Genomic DNA, 19498 nt, shown 5'->3' with positions numbered 1-19498 from the left:
TGTCTTTCAGGTAGTCCAATACTTTTAAAATTATCTCTCCTGGATTTGTTTTACAGGTCAGTTGTTTTTCCAATGAGATATTTCACATCTTCTTCTAGATTTTTCGTTCTTTTGGTTTTGTTTTATTGTTTTTTGATTTCTCACAAAGTCATCTCCCCTTTGCTCCATTCTACATTTGAAGGAGATGTTTTCTTCAGAGAGCTTTCTTAGATTCTTTTCCATCTGTCTAATTCTACTTTTTTAAGCCATTCTTCTCCTCATTGGCCTTTTGGGTTGCTTTTTCCATTTGACCTGAACTAGTTTTTAGCATGTTTTTTCTTCAGTATTTTATTGTATTTCCTTAACCAAGCTGAAGACTTTGGTTTTCATGATTTATCTGCATCACTCATTTCTCCTTCCAATTTTTCCTCTACCTTCCTTCCTTGCTTTTCAAAGTCTTCTCTGAGCTCATCATAGCCTGAGCCCATTTTCTATTTCTCTTGGAGGTTTTGGATACAGAAGCTTTGACTTTGTCATCTTCTGAGTATGTCTTTTGATCCTCCATGGGACCAAAGTAATGTTCTATGGTCAGATTCTTCTTTTTCTGTTGTTTGCTCATTTCCTTAGTCTATGACTAATTTATTGCACTTCCAAGGCTTGGGGGGGGGGGTTGGGGACACCTCACAGGGACCTTAATTCCTCCAAGGTCTTATGAGAGACTCTGATCACTCTCATAGCCTGTGCTCTGGTCTGTGGATGACCATAGACCCTCCCCTCTGCCCTGGAACTGTGAGGAGGGTCTCTGCTCCATTATGGTAGTATGTGAACCCAGACTGTGATACCAGAGTGTGGGCAAACAGTAGAGTCCTGCCACAGGGAGAGCAGAGAGACCCCTGCAGTCTCTTCCCACCCTTTTCCATCTGTGGGCTGCACTCTGGAAGTGCTGGGTGGATCTGTAGGTTCCCATGACTGCCCTGAGACTAGTATTGGCCGGGCTCCTTGCTCACTCTGGTATATCAGAGTTCTTCTACCAATTCTTCAAGCCTGATAATCCCTGAGCCAAGATGTCTGAAAACCCCTTCCAGGGACCCAGGTGCCCTGCAGGCTATTCCTGGAAGGCTGGAGCTGGTTCGCTCTGGTGTGCATCTGCTGCAGCCTGGCTCCAGTCTGGCTCCAGTCTGGTAAAACAGACCTTTCCCACGGATCTAGCAAGCTTGGCCTAAGGGCTAGCCAAGGTTTATCAGGGTTCAGAACTTAATTTTTAAAAATTGGTTCCACCTTTGTGTGATCATGGCCATGATCTTTTTAGGACTTGCCTCCTCATTTCTACCCTACCCCTGGTTTATGTTTCACAAAGATAATTCTTGGGGGACTCCTATGAATATTACTCAGTGGTTAGTTCCTATCTTGATATTAAGGACATGTTTGTAGAATGGTACATTGGGAACTCCTAGTGGTCATTAATAGGTGAGGTCTTTTACCTTTTGAATAGAACCTGAGAAGTGGAATCAGTGGAATCTCTGAATTTGGAACAAAATCCTTTTGGGATAAAGGACTGCCATGAATATGAAGACAGAGAAGCTGAGATCCCTCTACAATGCTGGAGACAGTCATAAAGGTTGTTATTACTGTTAATTTTTCTTCCTCTTTGGTTACATAAGAACCCAGAAGTTGTTGCAATATACTAAGCATGGACTTTCAATAAAACCCATAATTTTAACAACCTGTAATCAGTAACTTCACATCTCTCATTCCTCTAATATTTTTCACTTTATTAAGTCCTCTTTTTTCTGTTGACCCCACTTGAAGCCCGTGACTTAAAATTACTGAAATGAATAAAGATGAGTTTTCTCAATAATCATGGAGGTATAGAATATGCTGATCTCAAGGTCATATGAAAAGTAAAAGAATTTAGAATCAAGTATCATTAAAAATGGAAGAGAAGATTGGAGAGGATTAATTACAGCCCTTTCATTTAATAAATGAGGAAATCTCATTTTACAAATGAAGGAAAAGGTTAGTAACTTTCCCAGCTATTCAGTTTGTTAGTGGCAGATTCAGGATGGTCTCCAGAATCCTTCACCATCACTCTTTCTCCCTCCACATATTGCCTGCCTCTACAGTTACTTAGAGAGTAAATCAGAGAACTTCCGTGTTTCTAAGATTTTAGAAAATCATGTCCCCTCTGGTTTACAGTGATTTTAGAATAGACAGAATCTCCAAGAAGCTGGGATAATATTTAAAAGCTTAATCCAGTGTCTGACCCATAGTAGGTGCTATATAAATTCTAACTTGTTGCCATTTTAACATCTTTTATCTCTATGATATCAGTAATTGCATTTACTGATGGCCTGAAGAGTCTAGCAAGGTAAACATATTTTTTTCTGTTACTCCCCATGTAGTTTCAAGGGCAGGTAAAATTGAGAAATAGAGCTTGTCATTGGAACTCATATCTCTCTGTCCCCTTCTCTCTTTCAGCAACCACCTTTCTCTTTTTCATATTGCTACTACACTTTTATCTTAGAGTAAAATTATGTGTTAAATTAATCAGGGTTTAGGTTTTATGGATTTTTTTCCTTAATGCTTAATATGTGCAAAACACTGGTGGAAATATACAAATCTATAAAATATAGTTCTTGCCTTCAAGGGAGAATAAGACATGCTCTGCATAATGCTTTCTTTAAATTTTTTTATTAAAGATTTTATTTGAATTTTACAATTTTCCCCCCAATCTTACTCCCCCCCCCCCACAGAAAGCAATTTGTTACATAATGCTTTCTTAACTAGGTTTTTTTTTTTAGTATCAGATCTCAAACTGTACTACAAAACGCAATCATTTGGTACTGTTTTAGAGAGAGAGAGAGAGAGAGAGAGAGAGAGAGAGAGAGAGAGAGAGAATGAGAGAAAGAGAGGTGTATCAGTGGAATAGATCAGGTAGTCAACATATAGAAGCAACCAGAAATACTAGCATAGTGTTTGATGAAACCAAAGACTCCTGCTGTTGGGGGGACTCATTATTCATCAAAAACTGCTGAGAAAACTAGGCATTGACCAATATCTCACATTGTATACCAAGATAAGGTTGAAATGGATACATGGTTTTTACATAAAGAGTGATACCATAAACAAAGTAGGAGAGCATGGAATAGTTTGTCTATCAGATTTGTGGATAAAGATCAAAGAAGACAGAGAATTATAAAATGTAAAATACATCATTTTGATTATATAAAACTTAAAAGTGTTTGCATAAACAAAACCAATGTTACCAAAATTATAAGGAAAGTAGAAAATTGGGGAAAATTTTTTTGTGACAAGTATCTCTGATAATGGCTTCACTTCTCAAATTCATAAAGAACTGAATTAAATTTATATAAATATGTCATTCTCCAATTGATAGTCAAGGAACATGTACAATTAATGTTCATGAACATGAACAGGCAGTTTTCTGACAAAGAAATCAAAACTATCTATAGTCATATTAAAAAGTGCTCTAAATCGCTATTGGGTAGAGAAATGCAACTTAAAACAACTTTGAGACACTATTTCTTTCCTATCAGGTTGAATAATATGACAAAAAAGGAAAATGATAAGTATTGGAAGGGATGTGGGAAAACAGGAACACTAATGCACTGTTTTTTTCTGTTTTTGCAAGGCAATGGGGGTAAGTGACTTGTCCAAGGTCACACAGCTAATTAAGTATTAAGTATCTGAGGCTTTATTTGAATTCAGGTCCTCCTGCCAGGGCTGGTGCTCTATTCACTGTGCCACCTAGCTACCCTGATACTAATGCATTGTTGGTGGAGTTGTGAACTGAACCAACCATTCTGGATAGCAGTTTGAAACTATGCCCAAAGGGCTTTCAAAGGGTGCATACTCTTTGATAAAGCAATGCTGTGAGAAATAATTCATTTGGACTCCTAGTCTATTCCAATCAGTATCAATCAGTTTGATATTCTATATAAATCATTAAGGATAGATAGGCTCTTATAGTGTACCTCGAACTTTAATGTAATGTTCACTACTTTTTTTTCCCCAAGTTATGAGACTCACTTGCACAACCATGAGAAGGCTGACAAAAATATTTATATCCTGCTTTACTCAAATTCTATATCTAAACCTAGCATGGATGGGTTGGCTTGACATTTTGTAAAGTCCCCCAATGTGTTTTTCTACCTCCAGACTATTCTCTTTTGTCCTCCAGGAGCAGGTGATAATCTTATGATCATCTTATGACCCCTTCATCAACGGAGAAGCTTTATGTTTCCACCAGCCCCTGTTAATATGTCATTTTTGGTCCTTAAGAGCATGATCTATCAATAATGTGATTTAGTATTTTGCCATACCTCTTTTTGCTTATTTGGGTATCAAATCATATAAAAACAAGGACTGGAAGAAAGGGACAAGGAAGAAATTGCCTTTTGGTTCTATGAAAAGTGGAAGAACCAGAGATTAAATAAAGAAGATCACAAGATAAAATTTTGATTATGTGTAATTTAAAAGTTTTATATACAAACAAATCTAATGTATTAAAAGTTAGAAGGAAAATGGGAAAAATCTTTGCAACAGTTTATCTGTCAAAGGTCTCCCTTCCAAGATATACAAGGAACTGGCTCAAATTCATAAGAATAAAAGGATATCAGTAGATAATTTTTCAAAGGAAAAAAAATCAATAAAAAACTGTGGTATATGTTTATAAAGGAACATTTTTGTGCCATAAGAAATGGACATTTTCAGAGGAAACTGATACCTACATCTAAGTCAGTTTGTAATCCTGTTTTTTTTTTTACCCAAAGTTGGACTTGTTTTGTTATATTCTGGCAAGTGAGAACTTCAAAAAAGGTAGGGAGGGACAGCTAGGTGATGCAGTGGATAGAGCACTGGCCTAGCTGTGTGACTTTGGACAAGTCAATTAACCCCATTGCTTTAAATAAGTAAAATTTTAAAAAGAGGTAGGAGACCAAGATCAAGTTCAATAAATCCAATCCAATAAACATTTATCAAGTACCTCCTAGGTGCCAGACACTGAGCGAAACTTTGGGGGTACAATTAATAAAAAAGAAAGTCCCTGACCTCCAATAGCTTACAATCAAATAGGGGAACATAAAAAAAGAGACAGGAAAGCAAGATGGGTGGGAAAATATTAGAGGGTAATCAGCATGAGGGGTCTTTCTGTGGAGATGATACCAGGCAGAGCAGAAGAATGGAGTGAATCTCAGTCTAGTTTCCATCCTCTACAAAGGAAGGTATTGGGAGGAGGAGTTTGGTACTCCATCATCTAGTCCTCTAGCCAGAGGGCAGAAGAGGCTGAGGGAAGTTTGAGGATGAGGTTGGAAGTGATAGTTTTACCTACAAGGTATCTTGCTTAGCAGGGTTGAAAACAGGTGGAGCAGCTGATGCAGAGAATGTCCAGCTATTCCCTGCTTCGTTTTCCCTATAAACATCTTTCTTCTTTCTCCCTTGTTCTCTCAACAATTTTTTTTCTACAATTAATCACATGTTCCTTGTGATATCTCTCCACTCATTACTTAATTTTCCATGTGTTTATGATCTTTATCCTCCAATTGACTGCAAAGTCCTCAAAGTCAGGATTATTTCTTCTTCTTCCATAGCAGCACCCTGGCTACAGTTAGTTGAATGAATCCCTTTGTGCTCTGATCTTACTGATTTTTTTTTGTGTGTCTGCCATATTTCAGTTCCTGTTGGTTTGTACAATCTCGGACAGACTTGTTGCCTCAACTCTTTACTCCAAGTCTTCATCATGAACCTGAATTTTGTCAAAATTTTGAAGAGGTGAGACTTTTTCCTGGTTAATTCACCAGTTTTTGATTGGGAATGGTAAATTATAAATTTGTCTTTTCTTATATGTTTACAGGAAAACTTCAATTGTTCATGGTGAGTTGGGACCATCCTGAATTAGATAGCCATTTATTAAGTATCATGTATCAAGACTGTACTCAGATCCATGGATATAAACACATATAAACAGACAGTGTCTGCCCTCTGAGAGAGCTTATACTTTATTGGCCTCTTCCCTTGTAGGAAGGTCCTTGACTGCTGGAAAAGGATCCATGCAACCAAAGACCTAGGCAAAGAGTGGTTCAGTGTGTATTTTTTGTATTGTCTACTTCTCTTAGGATAGTAAATGTAAAACTAGAAGGGATGTAGAGGTTATCTAACCCAAAGTTATATAGGTAGGGTCACTGACTCTCGATCTTCCACTCCTTCCTGTAACTGAATTTCTCAAATTCTCTTTATTCTGCTTCTTTCATTCAAGTGCTTGATCCTGTCTCTATTTATGAGTGTGAACTACTCAGTTCAATTTACTTCAATTCAACAAACATTCATTAAACGTCTATAGAGGGTTGGTCCAGGAGTCAGGAAGACCAGAGTTCAAATATGTCCTCAAATGCTTGCTAGATGGGACGGCTAGATGGCATAGTGGATAAAGCACCAGCCTTGGAGTTGGGAGTACCTGGGTTCAAATCTGGTCTCAGACGCTTAATAATTACCTAGCTGTGTGACCTTGGGCAAGCCACTTAACCCCATTTGCCTTGCAAAAAACCTAAAAAAAACCAACCAAATGCTTGCTAGTTGTGTGACTCTGGGTAAGTCACTAAACTTCTGTCTGCTTCAGTTTCCTAATCTGTAAAATGGTGATAATAATAGAACCTACTTCACATATGTGACCTCTCTCTTTTTTCAGTATCACAATGCCTAGGGAACTGGAGGAGCGTGAAAAAAGTGTCCCCTACCAGCTACTTCTACTCTTAGAGAAGATGCAAGACAACCGGTTCAGAGCAGTAAGGCCTGTGGAGTTGGCATTGTGCCTGAAAAAATATGTTTCATGTAAGGAAGCCATTTGGCTATTTTTGTTTGTGGTTGGACCAGAAAAGGGTGAGGATGGATATTTTTGTGCACGTATGTAAGGGTGAATTTAAGAGCCATACAAGGATGATTTGGTCAGTAAAATTGTTTGCATCCAGGAGTTAGAGGGCTTTTGGCTCTGCCAGGTTGAGAGACATTAATTCTAACTTAGACCATCTCTACTGAAAAGAATCACCTTTTCCTGAAAATGGATAGAGGATAGGCACCTCTGGTTTCATAGGTCTAGGGAATTCACAGTTGAGGAGACATCATCTACCAATGCAGCTCAGCATCTTCTCTGCAATGTATAGTAACCTAGAGAATTATTAACCCAGTTGATGAGCAGCTGATTACCTGGATTTTAATAAACATTTTGATAAAGTACCTCACACTGGTTCTTGTGGAAAAGATAGAAATATTAATATTTATATGGTGCTGATTTGTACTAGTTGATGATAATGTATTTAGATAGATTTAAAACTGATTGATTGGCAAGATGTTAATTATATTAATTAATGGTGTGGTGTTAGTATAGCAGGAAGCCTTTGATGGAGTACTCTGGGGTTCTGGGCTTGGTCCTAGTCTGTTTAACATTTTTAATCACTGATTTGAGTAAATAAATAGATGACATGCTTATCAAATCAATAGATGAACATAAAGCTGGGAGGGACAGCTAGCATACCATATAGCCATCTGGATTGAATCTTTTTTTCTTTTAAGATTTTTTTTTTGCAAGGCAGTGGGGTTAAGTGGTTTCCCAAGGCCACACATCTAGGTAATTATTAAGTGTCTGAGGTCAGATTTGAACTCAGATACTCCTGATTCCAGGGCAGGTGCTCTATTCACTGCACCACCTAGCTGCCCCCTGCATTGAATCTTAACAAGTTAGAGCACTTGATTGAACAATGATACTGCTTTAATACAATAATAATGATAATAATAAATTTATTAAAATGAGATTCAAAAGGGAAAAACATAAAGTGTTATCTTTGGGTTCCAAAAAAATCACCCTCATATATTAAAGGGAGGCATGGTTAGACAACAGTTGAGTTGCAGAAGATCTAAAGGGTTTGGTGAACTACAGACTCAATATGAACACCATGTAGTAGTATTAATGATCTATATTAAGAGATGCAGAACTTCCAGAAAAAGATAGGATAGTCCCACAGTTAAAGAAGAACATTGATAAGGTGGAGAGCATTCAGAGGAGGACAACTAGAAGGGTCAGGAGTTCCAATCACATGAGTTCTAGTTAAAAGAAATGGGTATGTTTAGTTCAGAGGAGAGAAGATGTTTTCAAGTGTATGAAAGGTTATCTTGTGAAGGAGGAATCCAACTTGTTATCTTTGGTTGCTGAGGGCAGAGCCAGGAATAGAAAGTTAATATAGAAACAAAAAACAAGATTTAGGCTTGATAAGGAAAAACTTCTTAACAATTAGAGTTGGTCAAAAGTGGAAGGGACTGCTTTGAGGGCACCCAGGTTCTTCTTCCTTGAAGGGGTTTAAACTGAGACTCAATGACCACTTGTTGGTCAGGCCGCTAGGTGGTGTGTTTGGACTTCAGGTTAGGAACACCCAAGTATGAATTCTGCCTTAGAGATTTCCTTATCCTGGCCAAGCCATATAACCTCATTCAGACTGAGTTTCTTTATCTCTAAAATCACTATAATAATAACACCTACCTCATAGAGTGTTGGGAGACTCAGATGAAATAATATATGTAAAGTGTTCTGCAAACCTCTGAGTGTTATATAAATGATAGTCATTGTTAGAATTCCTTTGGGGTATGATTTGTACTAGATTATAGCTGAGGTCCCTGACAAATCTCAAATTTTGTGATTTTATGATTCTTTGCCCTATTCAGACTATGGCTGAAGTACAGCGTTCAGTTCTGGGCTTCATTTTAGAAATGAGATTGATAAACTCAAGAGTTTCCAGAGGAGGGCAACTAAAAGAATAAGGGAGAGAAAACAAGTCTGATTTTTCCAATAAACTATGCCCTGAGATATGTCCTGCTCTGGGTACTATATTTTAGGAAGGACATTGACAAAATGCAGTATATTTAGATCTGAGTTACTAATAAGGTGACTAAGGATTAGTTAAAATAGCTAAAATGATTTAGCCTGTTTAAAAAAAATGACAAGATGTCAAGAAGATCTCACCTTCAGCTTTCCCAAAGGGCTTCCTTTGGGAGGTTAGTGGGTTCTGCTTCACTTGAGGTTTTCAAACAAAGGGCTCATGATTATCTTCCAGGAATGGTGCAGAGAGGTTTCTTATAATTTGAATTACAGAGGTCATTTCCAATTTTGAGATTCTATGATTGGGAGATGGGAGAATAGAAATGGGACTCCAATAAGTTGCCATTTTTGTGAAAGTAAATGTCAGAATGGTGTCCAGTCTAAGCAGCTTCCCAAATGGGGGACAGTAGGAATGAGAAGTGACAGAAGGACAATGGACAACTTTCAGACAAACTGATATGTCTTTTTGTCTCCTTTGTAGTGTTTATTCAGCATGATGCTGTCCATCTCTTCCTGACCCTCTGGAATCTGATTCAAAGGCAAATAACAGACTCAGAGCTGGTAAGGACTTAGAATTAAAAAAAAAATTAAAATGCTACTTATTCTAGGAGCCAGTCAGTGAATAAATATTTATTAAACACCTACTGTATCCCAGACACTATGCTAAGCCCTAGGGACATAAAGAAAAGTAAAAGACAATCCTTGCTCTCTAGAAGCTCATAAGCTAATGGGAGATATAATATGAAAACAGCTAAGTATAATCAAGTCACATAAAGGATAAATTGGCAATAATAGAGGGAAGGCACTAGAATTTTTTATTTTTGCTTTGTCTTCCCCCCCTCCAATTATATATGCAAGGGTAGTTTTTTAACACTCATCCAGTTGCAAGCTTATGAGTTCTAGGAAGGCACTAGAATTAAGGAAGAATGGGAAAGGTTTTCTGAGGAAGGTTAAGAGATAGGAAGAAGAGAAGAAAAGAAGCAAAGAGATAGTTAAAAGGTTTACATAAGTGTCTTGTTCATTTTAGGTGTTTGAGAAAATTTTTAATAAATGTATGGAGGCAGGGCAGTGTGAAGGGTGGCATTTATAGTAATCAAGTGTTGGAGCAAGGAAGATACAGACTTTGTTTATCATTTTAATTGAGGGTAAGAGAGGAGAAAAAGTGTTTGGGAAGCATTTGGGAAGAAGTAGAGGGTAGAAATGGCAAAGATAAGTAGTTCTAGCTATTGCTAGAACCTTTGCTAAGATCTCTCTCTCTCTCTCTCTCTCTCTCTCTCTCTCTCTCTCTCTCTCTCTCTCTCTCTCTTTGTTTTTCAGTCAGAGAGGCTGAAGAATTTGTATATTATCAGAACACAGGAGTCCCTGGTTTGCCTGGACTGCAATGTGAAGAGTCACAGGAATAGCGGCATGTTGACCCTTTCCCTCTCTCTTTTTGATACTGATTCACAACCTCTGAACACCCTGGTTAGTGTTTTTTCTTGGAGAATTTTCTGTTCCAACTTTGTCATGGTCAGTGTCCTGTGTTCCTATTGATTACCCTTGTACTTTCATATAATTCAAGAATAGATTTTAAGATTCTTAGAGAAACCAGAAGAGACTTTGATGGTCATCTTATTTATCCTTCTTTTTTAAGACAGAATGACAAAGCATCTTAGGGAGATGAGATTCTGTCTTAAAAATCTTTTTAAAGAACTCTAACCAAACTATTGTTTTCCTTGGTGACTTTCTTAGTATTCAGTAAACTTTGCCATCCAGAAAATGCCTTGCTTGCATCTATTATACATTTCTCATGATTAAAGCTTTTTCTCAGGTTTGGTCCTCACTAGAAATATAGAACAAGCCAATTGTCTTCTTCTGTTTTAGAACCATTACTATGTTTTAAGATTTATTCAGATACCCCTTAGTCTACTCTTCTGCAGGCTCAACCCATTCTAGTTCCATTCTTTCTTGTATGTCTATCATAATCAGCTTTCTTTGATTTGTTTCACTTTAGGCTTCAGGGCTGTGCTTAGGATAAAATATGCATAGCTTCCAATCATAGCATTTCCTAGTTGTGATACTCTATGTTTTGACATTATTTGATGTAGCTGAGCGTGAGAAATTTGAGTATCCTTGAAAACTACTAGATTAGATTTATATAAAGTGATTTCCTTCCAATCCAGTACAACTCTTTTTCATTTATGTACTTGTTAAAGTACATAAAGATTTGGCTGAGTACAAATATGATACTTACTGATATAGTGTAGTATAAGAAATAGTAACAGTTTATATTTATACCATGCTTTATGATTATAAAATTTCCTTACTTAGGATAATAGAGCTAGAACTGGAAAGTTTAACCCATTCGTTTTACAGATGAGGAAACTGAGGCTCAGAGAGGTTAGTTGACCTGGCTTGTCACACGAGGAGTATACAAAATGAAATGCTTCCTTGTCCCTGTTTTATAGATGGGGAAACTGAAACTGCAAAATAACTTGAGTTGTTCAAGGTGATACAACCAGTAAACAGAGGAGGCAGAGTCTTCTGGCTTCAAGTCTGGTGTTCTTTTAATCATTTGATCCTTGCTGGGAATCAAAATATAAGATATAATTCCTGATTTTTAAAGAAGGGGAGCTTCACTGTAAGTGTAGCTAAGGAGACAAAACAAATACATGAAAAATAATGAACAAATCCAAGAATAAAAGCATAGCTGCTACATTATGTAGTGCAGATTGACTTTCTCTCTCTCTCTCTCTCTCTCTCTTTTTTTTTGGCTAAAACTTTATAGCTCAGAGAAGACCATTTCCCTTTTTGGAAAGCCTTTCTTTTCTTTTCTATTTTTTTTTTTTTGAGATCTCAGTGGAACAAGCCAAATGTCAAATAAGGACAGTACTACTGGCTTCAAAAAGCATATAGCTATGTTTCCTTCCTAGAATCATTATAAGTTATCAGTGTCTTTCTTCTTTGTTTTCAAATATAGCATCAGACAGAACTAGAACAGGGGAGGGACTGGGCTCCTTCAAATGACTCTCATACTAGAAAGGAAAATTTCTTTCAGAAATTCTCATATTATAGAATGTCTTTATAGTGCAGAGGCAACCATCCAAAATATATTCTTTTTTTTTTAGGTTTTTGCAAAGCAAATGGGGTTAAGTGGCTTGCCCAACGCCACACAGCTAGGTAATTATTAAGTGTCTGAGACTGGATTTGAACCCAGGTACTCCTGACTCCAGGGCCAGTGCTTTAATCCACTATGCCACCTAGCCACCCCCTTAGATTTCTTTAAATTCATCCTTTTCATTGTTTTTATGACATTTATGACATTCTATTTCATTTATATACTATAATTTGTTCAGCAGTTCTCAGTTGATGGTCACTCATTTTATTGCCATTATGAGTGATTTGGGTTAACTCATCTCTTGTGTTTGCCTTTCAAAGATTCTACTCTACCCTGGCCTTTTCTCAGAAATGCTTGGAAGTCTTCTGTTCTATTGAAGATCCATTTTTTTTTTCCCTTGTAGGATTAATCTCAGTTTTTGAGAGTAAGTTCTTCATTGCAAGCAGGAATGTGCTGGAGCCAGTCAAAAGTAACTCTTGAGAGTACTTAAATTTTCAGTGTGAGCATTTATACCTCAGAAATCATTAAATGGTACAAATTAGGACTTGTTTTCTTGATTGCAATTAATGGAGAGAATGTAAATTAAAGCTAGAAGTGATCATGCATGCATTTTTTCAGAGACCCAATTGTTAAACATTTACCAACACACACCCCTAATTGTAGGAGTATTTATCATACTCCAATATTTTATTTCCTCTAAACTAGTTGCAGCATAATCTTTGGGATCTTGATAGTGGTTCCTTGCTTCTTGATAAGTTTCTTCTGGTTGCTTGTTCAGTATATTTAACCTGAAAGTTCCTGGGTATTTTTCAATTTGGATTTTCTTTCATGATGTGCTTAGTAATTTCTACCTATTTTACTTAGTTATCTGGTTCTAATAGATCTGGACAATTTCTTTTTTGATTGCTTGAAATACGGTATCCAGATATTTATTTGATTATGATTTTTAGGAAGACCAACCCTCTTCAATTTTGTTAGGTCAAATGCTTTTGATAGTTGATATTTATATGCCTTCCTATTGTTTTTAATTTTTGTACTTCATTCTAATATTTCTTGCTATGTCATAGAATCAATGAATTCTGTTTTTTTTCCCATTCTATTTGTCAAAAACCATACTACTTGGTGATGATTTTTCATCTGTTTTCAATTATTTATTTTTCTATTTTTCCCTCAAGAGATTGAATTTCATTTTTAAAATGAATTTTAATTTGTTATGCCTACTCTTAGAGTCCTTATGGACAAATTATGCTGTCTCTCTTTCTTTTTGGTGAGGCAATGGGGTTAAATGATTTTCCCAGGGTCACATAGCTAGTAAGGATCAAGGCTGGATTTGAACTCAGGTTTTCCTCACTCCTGGGCCATTGCTCTATCTATGGCCCCACCTAGCTGCCCTTGGACAAACCATTCTGTAGTGGACAAACTCTATACTTGATGTGGAGTTATTTTGGGGGGAGGGGCTTTGGGTGGGGTGGGAAGGGTTACCTCTTAGATTTCCTTTAATCTGTTATATCATAATACCACATTACAATGATTTTTTTTATTGAATCTAGAATTTTGGTTTTGTTTTATTTACTCATATCACCAACCTAAATTCCTGGACTAGAATTTTTGTTTGTAGTTGGAAAGCTCTGCTTGGCCTTATCTCTTCCTATCCTGGATGCCAGTGGCTCTGAAATTCTAGATCATTGAGTTGGGACTGGGTCCTAGCCTCTGTTACAATCCTGGGCTTCTGCAATTATCTCTTGATGGCTCAAAATGAAATATGGCCTTGGCCTTATCTCTGTGTCTTTCTTCTTGGGTGAGCCCCAACCAAGGATCTTAGCTCATGTTGCTGTAGCCCAAATAGGTCCCAATCAGATTTCAGAAATAGTATTTGAATTAGGTGTGATACAAAGCCTACACACCTGTTTCAGACTGAATTTCCTTGAGGCTTGTATTGTTTAACCCCATCTCCCTGCATAGTAACCTATGGAGGTTGACTTTGGCCAGTGCAGTTTCTCTGACAGGTCAGGACTAAGATGTCACTGGCTTCAGGTTCCATAGATGAAAACTCATGCTGTTTTCTATCTCCCATGCCTCATCTAGAAATAGCAGACTTCTGGTCATCTCATTGTTTAGATCTGAAATAAATTGAGGAACTGATTGGAATTTTTCTTTGGTCATCTTAATCACTGTTTAATCTGGTGTCCCCCTAGATCTTTGCTGAGTTATTTATGGGTGACCTGGGTTCTTCTAGCATATTCTCTGTCACCTTTTGAACCAAAAGTCAGTAACTTTATTTTTCACTGCCTTTACTTTCAAATATATTTCCCTCTGTCCCACTCAATAAAAAAGAGAGGAAAAAAGCAATTGTGTACAATTAATTAATAACATTGATCAAGTTTGATTGTATGTATACATTTGTTCCATAACCACAGTCTTTACCTCTTAAAGAAATTGGGGGGTAAATTTTCATATCGATTTCCAGGGCCAAACTTGATTTTGACATTATACAATGTTCAGATTCAATTTTTTATTCTTTTCATCTATACTGTCAGCTAGTATATTGCTTTCTGGTACTTTTTATTTTACTCTGCATTAGTTCATGTCTTCCCATGCTTTTCCAAAATCTTCATATTTATCAATTCTTATGGCAGTAATAATCCATTATATTCATGTACCTCAGTTTGCTCTGCCTTTTCCAACTAGGTAGCATCTTCTTTTTCCTCCCCAGTTTTTATTGCCACAAAAAAGGGAACCCATATTGTAATAAAGAGAATGTAATAGCATCAGGAGAGGCAGAGCAACACGGAGTTGAGGGGGCTGGGCAGTTGTGAGGAAAAAGAGGAGGAACCAGGGGTGTCTAGGTGGCATAGTGGGGCAGCTAGGTGGCGTAGTGGATAAAGCACTGGCCTTGGAGTCAGGAGTACCTGGGTTCAAATCCAGTCTCAGACACTTAATAATTACCTAGCTGTGTGGCCTTGCCTTCCAAAAACCTAAAAAAAAAAAAAAAAAGAGGAGGAACCTGATGATTTAGAAACCATGCCTTTTAAGATACTTGTCTGACCCTGTATTCCCATTTATATTTTCTGGGACAGGAGGATTCCCTACATTGTTTTTTCCAACCCAAGGAGATCTCAGGTGAAAATAAGTGTCTCTGCGAGAATTGTGGGAAGATGGCTTGTTGGCAACAGGTAATTAGCTCTGTGTGAGGTCTTGCCTCCTTTCACCAGACTTTTTCTTATTCAATGTGGCTCTTGATTGAAGTTTAGGATGTTTTCTTCTAATGTTTTTAGACCATTGCATTCATTCCCAGGGACCCTAGCCTGAATCTAACCTATGATGACAGCAGGGAGACATGTCAATATCAAAACTGAGACAGGAATTTTGACAATAATGGTTTCAGTTCATCAGAACACTTTATTCTCAAAAGCAAAGAGTTTCAATCCCTAAGGGATAACTGGTCAAAGGATATGAATAGGAAGCTTTCAGATGAAGAAATTAAAGCTATCTATAATTATATGAAAAAATGCTCTAAATCACCTTGATTAAAGAAATACAAATTAGGGGCAGCTATGTGGCACAGTGGATAAGCACCAGCCCTGAAGTCAGAAAGGCCTGAGTTCAAATTCAGCCCCAGACATTTAATAATTACTAGCTGTGTGGCCTTGGGCAAGTCACTTAACCCCATTGCCTTGCAAAAAGAAACAAAAAAAAAAGAAATGCAAATTAAAACAATTCTGAGATATTACCTCACACCTATCAGATTGACTAATATGAAAGAAAAGGAAAATAATAGATGTCGGAGAAAATATGGGGAAATTGGAACACTAATATGGATATTTGGTGGAATTGTGAACTGATCCAACCATTTTGGAGGGTAACTTGAAACTATGCCCAAAGGTCTATAAAACTGCATACCCAACATATCCCAAAGAGATAATAAAAAGAGAAAAGGATCCACTTTTACAAAAAAATATATATAGCAGCTCTTTTTGTGGTTGTAAAGAATTGGAAATTGAGGGGATACCTATCAATTGGGGACTGACTGAACAAGTTGTGGGATATGATTGTAATGGAATATTATTGAGATGATGAACAGGAAGATTTTAGAAAAACCTGGAAAGTCTTACTTGAACTGATATGAGTGAAGTGAGCAGAACCTGAAGAACATTGTACACAATAACAGCAACATTGTGTGATGATCAACAAGACTTAACTCTTCTCAATAATATAATGATCCAAGATAATTTATCATGGAAAATGCTGTCCACATCCAGAGAAAGTTGGATCTTTGACATTTATAATATCAAAGCATAATATTATCACTTTTTTTCTTTCTCACGATTTTCCCCTTCTGTTCCAATTCTTTTTTCACAATGTTTCTAATATGGAAATATGTTTAACATGATTGTGCATATTTGACCCCCCCAAAAAGGAAAGAAAAGAAGGGAGTTTCTAAAGGGGGGAAAGGGAGAACAAGAAGGGACAATCTCTTGAAGGTTGGACTACCTCTCCTTAGATATGCTAGACAAATTCCTACTAGGATCAGAAAATAATAAATGCGGTTTTCTTGAACATTGTTTTTTTTTTTAATTTTTATTTAAGGAAGTGGGGTTAAGTGACTTTCCCGAGATCATACAGCTAGACAATTAATAAGTGTCTGATTTGAACTCAGATCCTCCTGACTCCTGTGTCACCTAGCTACCCCTAATAATAAATGTTTTTGGATTGAATTTATTTTGTTTGGTAGAATTTCTAGCATGATAAGCTAATTCTGATCTTTCCTAAAATGCCAAATGTATAGGCTAGCTTGAGATGTTCCATTGCTCCAGTCCTGATCCTTCCTCCTAAATGGAATGAATTCCAATATTCTCAAGCTGGGCTGACTTTTCATCCTGGCACCTTTCTTCTTCTAGTATGGATTTTCACTTTTCTCAGTCTTCATGTTTCTACTTCTCAGGCAATAAAGATAACTCACATGCCGGCAACACTAACATTGCATCTCATGCGGTTCTCCTCCAAGAACTTCTCAAATACTCAGAAGATCATCCACCCTCTAAGTTTTCCCCAAAGCCTGGATTTCAGTCAGATACTCCCAGAAGAACAAGATTGGAAGGACTCTGAAGGACAGGTAGGGGATGCTGCTTACCTTGGTCAGAGAAATGATTCTTTTCTCCTATTCTTTTGAGTCTCTGGATTAAAGAATCCTGAAGATCTAGAAGCCTCCTAGAAAAGAATTACCTCATTCTTTCAGAGAAGACACCTTTTGAGCATCTGCCTTGGTCTACATTCCTGTGCCCCCTACCCTAGTCACTAATAATGGTCTTTGGGTAAAGGGAAGGAAATAAATATTAATTAAGCAGCTACTGGGTTCCAGGTCCTATTGCTAAATGTCTTACAAATATCCCATTTTATACTCTCAACAACCCTATAGGGTTAGTGCTATAATGATCCTCATTTTACAGTTGAGGAGGACACTGAGACAGATAGAAGTTAAGTGACTTTCCAAGGGTCACAGCGGTAGTAAGAGTCTCAGGCTGGACTTCAACTTGGGCTTTTCTAACTCCCAATTGCCTGTGTACTAAGGTGCCACCTAGAGGCTTGTAGTAATTAGGACGCAGTGACTGCTTGGTATTATTTATGGACTCATACCTTGCAGTTAATAAACTCTTCAGTGACTATTGGTACATTTGTACATAGGAAGAATTCCTCTTTTTCAATTTCATTCCCTTTGCGTAAACTCTGTTTGTTCTAAGAAGATACCCTCCATTTCTTTGAGGAAGATGATAATAGCAATATAGTCACTAAGCTGATATATATACACCTTTGAGAATCTCTAGCCTGTCCAACACTGTTTTACAGAGGAGAAGAAACTGATATCTCCAGAAATTGAGTGACATGCCCAAGGTCATACAGGTAGTAAGTGGCAGAACCAGGATTTGAACTCAGGTTGCCTGACTCCAAATCCAAAACTCTTTCCATTATAAATATACCTGGCTGGTATAGGGATCATAGGTGCAACTAGAAACAGTGAAAATGTATTGTTTTTAAGGGGACTGGAACTTTTAAGTTACTATAGCTATCTCCTAGTCCCAGTCTAGCAGTCTAGCATAATATTAACAACAACACTACCACCAGGAGTAGCTAATATTTATATAAATCCTCGAAGTTTGGTCAGTTCTTTATATGCCTATTCTATACAATTTATAATGTGCTTTACATACATTACATATCTCATTTTACCCTTGCTATCATCCTAGGAGAGAAGTGCTTTTATTATTCTTTAAAAAAACATAGTATAAAGAGACAAGCTGTTTCTTGCACATTGTATAACCCTTCTACATTCCCTATAGATTATTATCTGAAAGTGTGGTAGGGGTACCAACCACATTGTGCTTTTTTTCCTTCCCAGAAGTATAATCTTTTTGCTGTGGTTGCTCACATGGGGACGGCCAACTATGGACATTACTGCGCCTATATCTGTAATCCTGATGATGGCAAATGGTTCTGCTTTAATGATTCCAGTGTCTGCTGGGTGAGGAGTCTGGCTTCCTACACTAGGTTGACCATACTTTCAGAACAGCTAAACTACTTTAACTGGAATAGTAATGGAACAGAAATAATATTAGATGGGTCAATGATGCTAAAAATTGTTTTGGGTCTGCTTTTTGGAATTTGGAGGGGTCCCTTTTTGAGGTTTGGGAGTCTAAAAATTAGAGTCTTTAAGTGTCTAGAGTCTAGAGCTTTCCTCAGAAAGACTCCTTCTGATGAATTTATCTGGTAGAGGCCATTTCCAGAGATTTGGAGATTTAAATTCATTGTCCTTGAATTTTGATACATTTGGGGGGAGCATCAGGATGTCAGAAGAATTAACAAAATACTATGTTATATGAATCCTAAATGAAGTTGATATTATATGATAAAGAGACTGGGAAAATTACTATTTAGTTAGAGTTAGAGGTGACTTTGCAGAAAAGACATCCTATAATTAGATGTTCAAAGGTCTTGGGATCATTAATGGTGAATGGTGGGAATGAGCAAGTCTATGTTGCATAGGATCAATGGACTTTGGACATTTAATAAATATTGACCATTTGGCTTTATCTCTTTGCATTCTTATAGGTAACATGGGAAGATATCAAACGGACTTATGGAAACTATTATTTATATTGGTAAGAGAAATGGTTTTTTCAACAATTGTGCAAAAAAGATTTGAGATTCCATAAGGCCCTTGGTGATAACAGTGTCATGAACCTGAGTTGCCACTGTGCTGAGCACTTTATTCATTATTCTATTCTTTTCCTTTATGCATTATAAAAAATTGACAATAGCCCTGTTTCCCATCAATCAGACCATGGAATGGGACAATTCTGATAAAGGCAAGTGAGAAAGATGCCTTGTACAACACACCCCTTACTATAATAATCATAATTGTGCAACTCCTGCTTCCAATCACTTGGTTGGTATGGTCCTTTTTTATATCAAAGGACTAATAGAAGAAATAGTGGCAAATCAAATAATGAATTGTAGTTGTCAATTTGCAATATTAACAAAACATT

At 37.0% G+C, this 19498-nt stretch overlaps 1 protein-coding gene across 2 annotated transcripts in view; it reads left to right on the top strand.

The window, feature by feature from the left end:
* The window catches only part of USP18 (ubiquitin specific peptidase 18), a 38605-nt gene that overhangs the window by 11454 nt on the left and 7653 nt on the right, over positions 1-19498 (top strand). The window contains exons 3-11 of one of the 2 annotated variants that reach the window (XM_074194923.1): positions 1472-1597; positions 5673-5769; positions 6683-6825; positions 9342-9421; positions 10178-10324; positions 15035-15130; positions 16900-17070; positions 18352-18474; positions 19062-19111. In XM_074194923.1, the coding sequence (XP_074051024.1) occupies positions 1540-1597; positions 5673-5769; positions 6683-6825; positions 9342-9421; positions 10178-10324; positions 15035-15130; positions 16900-17070; positions 18352-18474; positions 19062-19111 (965 nt within the window). In that variant the 5' untranslated portion in view covers positions 1472-1539. The remainder of the gene's footprint in view (positions 1-1471; positions 1598-5672; positions 5770-6682; positions 6826-9341; positions 9422-10177; positions 10325-15034; positions 15131-16899; positions 17071-18351; positions 18475-19061; positions 19112-19498) is intronic. The other variant, XM_074194924.1, reaches the window with a different exon arrangement.

Source organism: Macrotis lagotis, chromosome 7 (assembly GCF_037893015.1).
Source record: "Macrotis lagotis isolate mMagLag1 chromosome 7, bilby.v1.9.chrom.fasta, whole genome shotgun sequence".
Taxonomy (NCBI): Eukaryota; Metazoa; Chordata; class Mammalia; order Peramelemorphia; family Peramelidae; genus Macrotis; species Macrotis lagotis.
The sequence above is the reverse complement of the archived record's forward strand: the minus strand, read 5'-3'. Positions and strand labels throughout refer to the sequence as shown.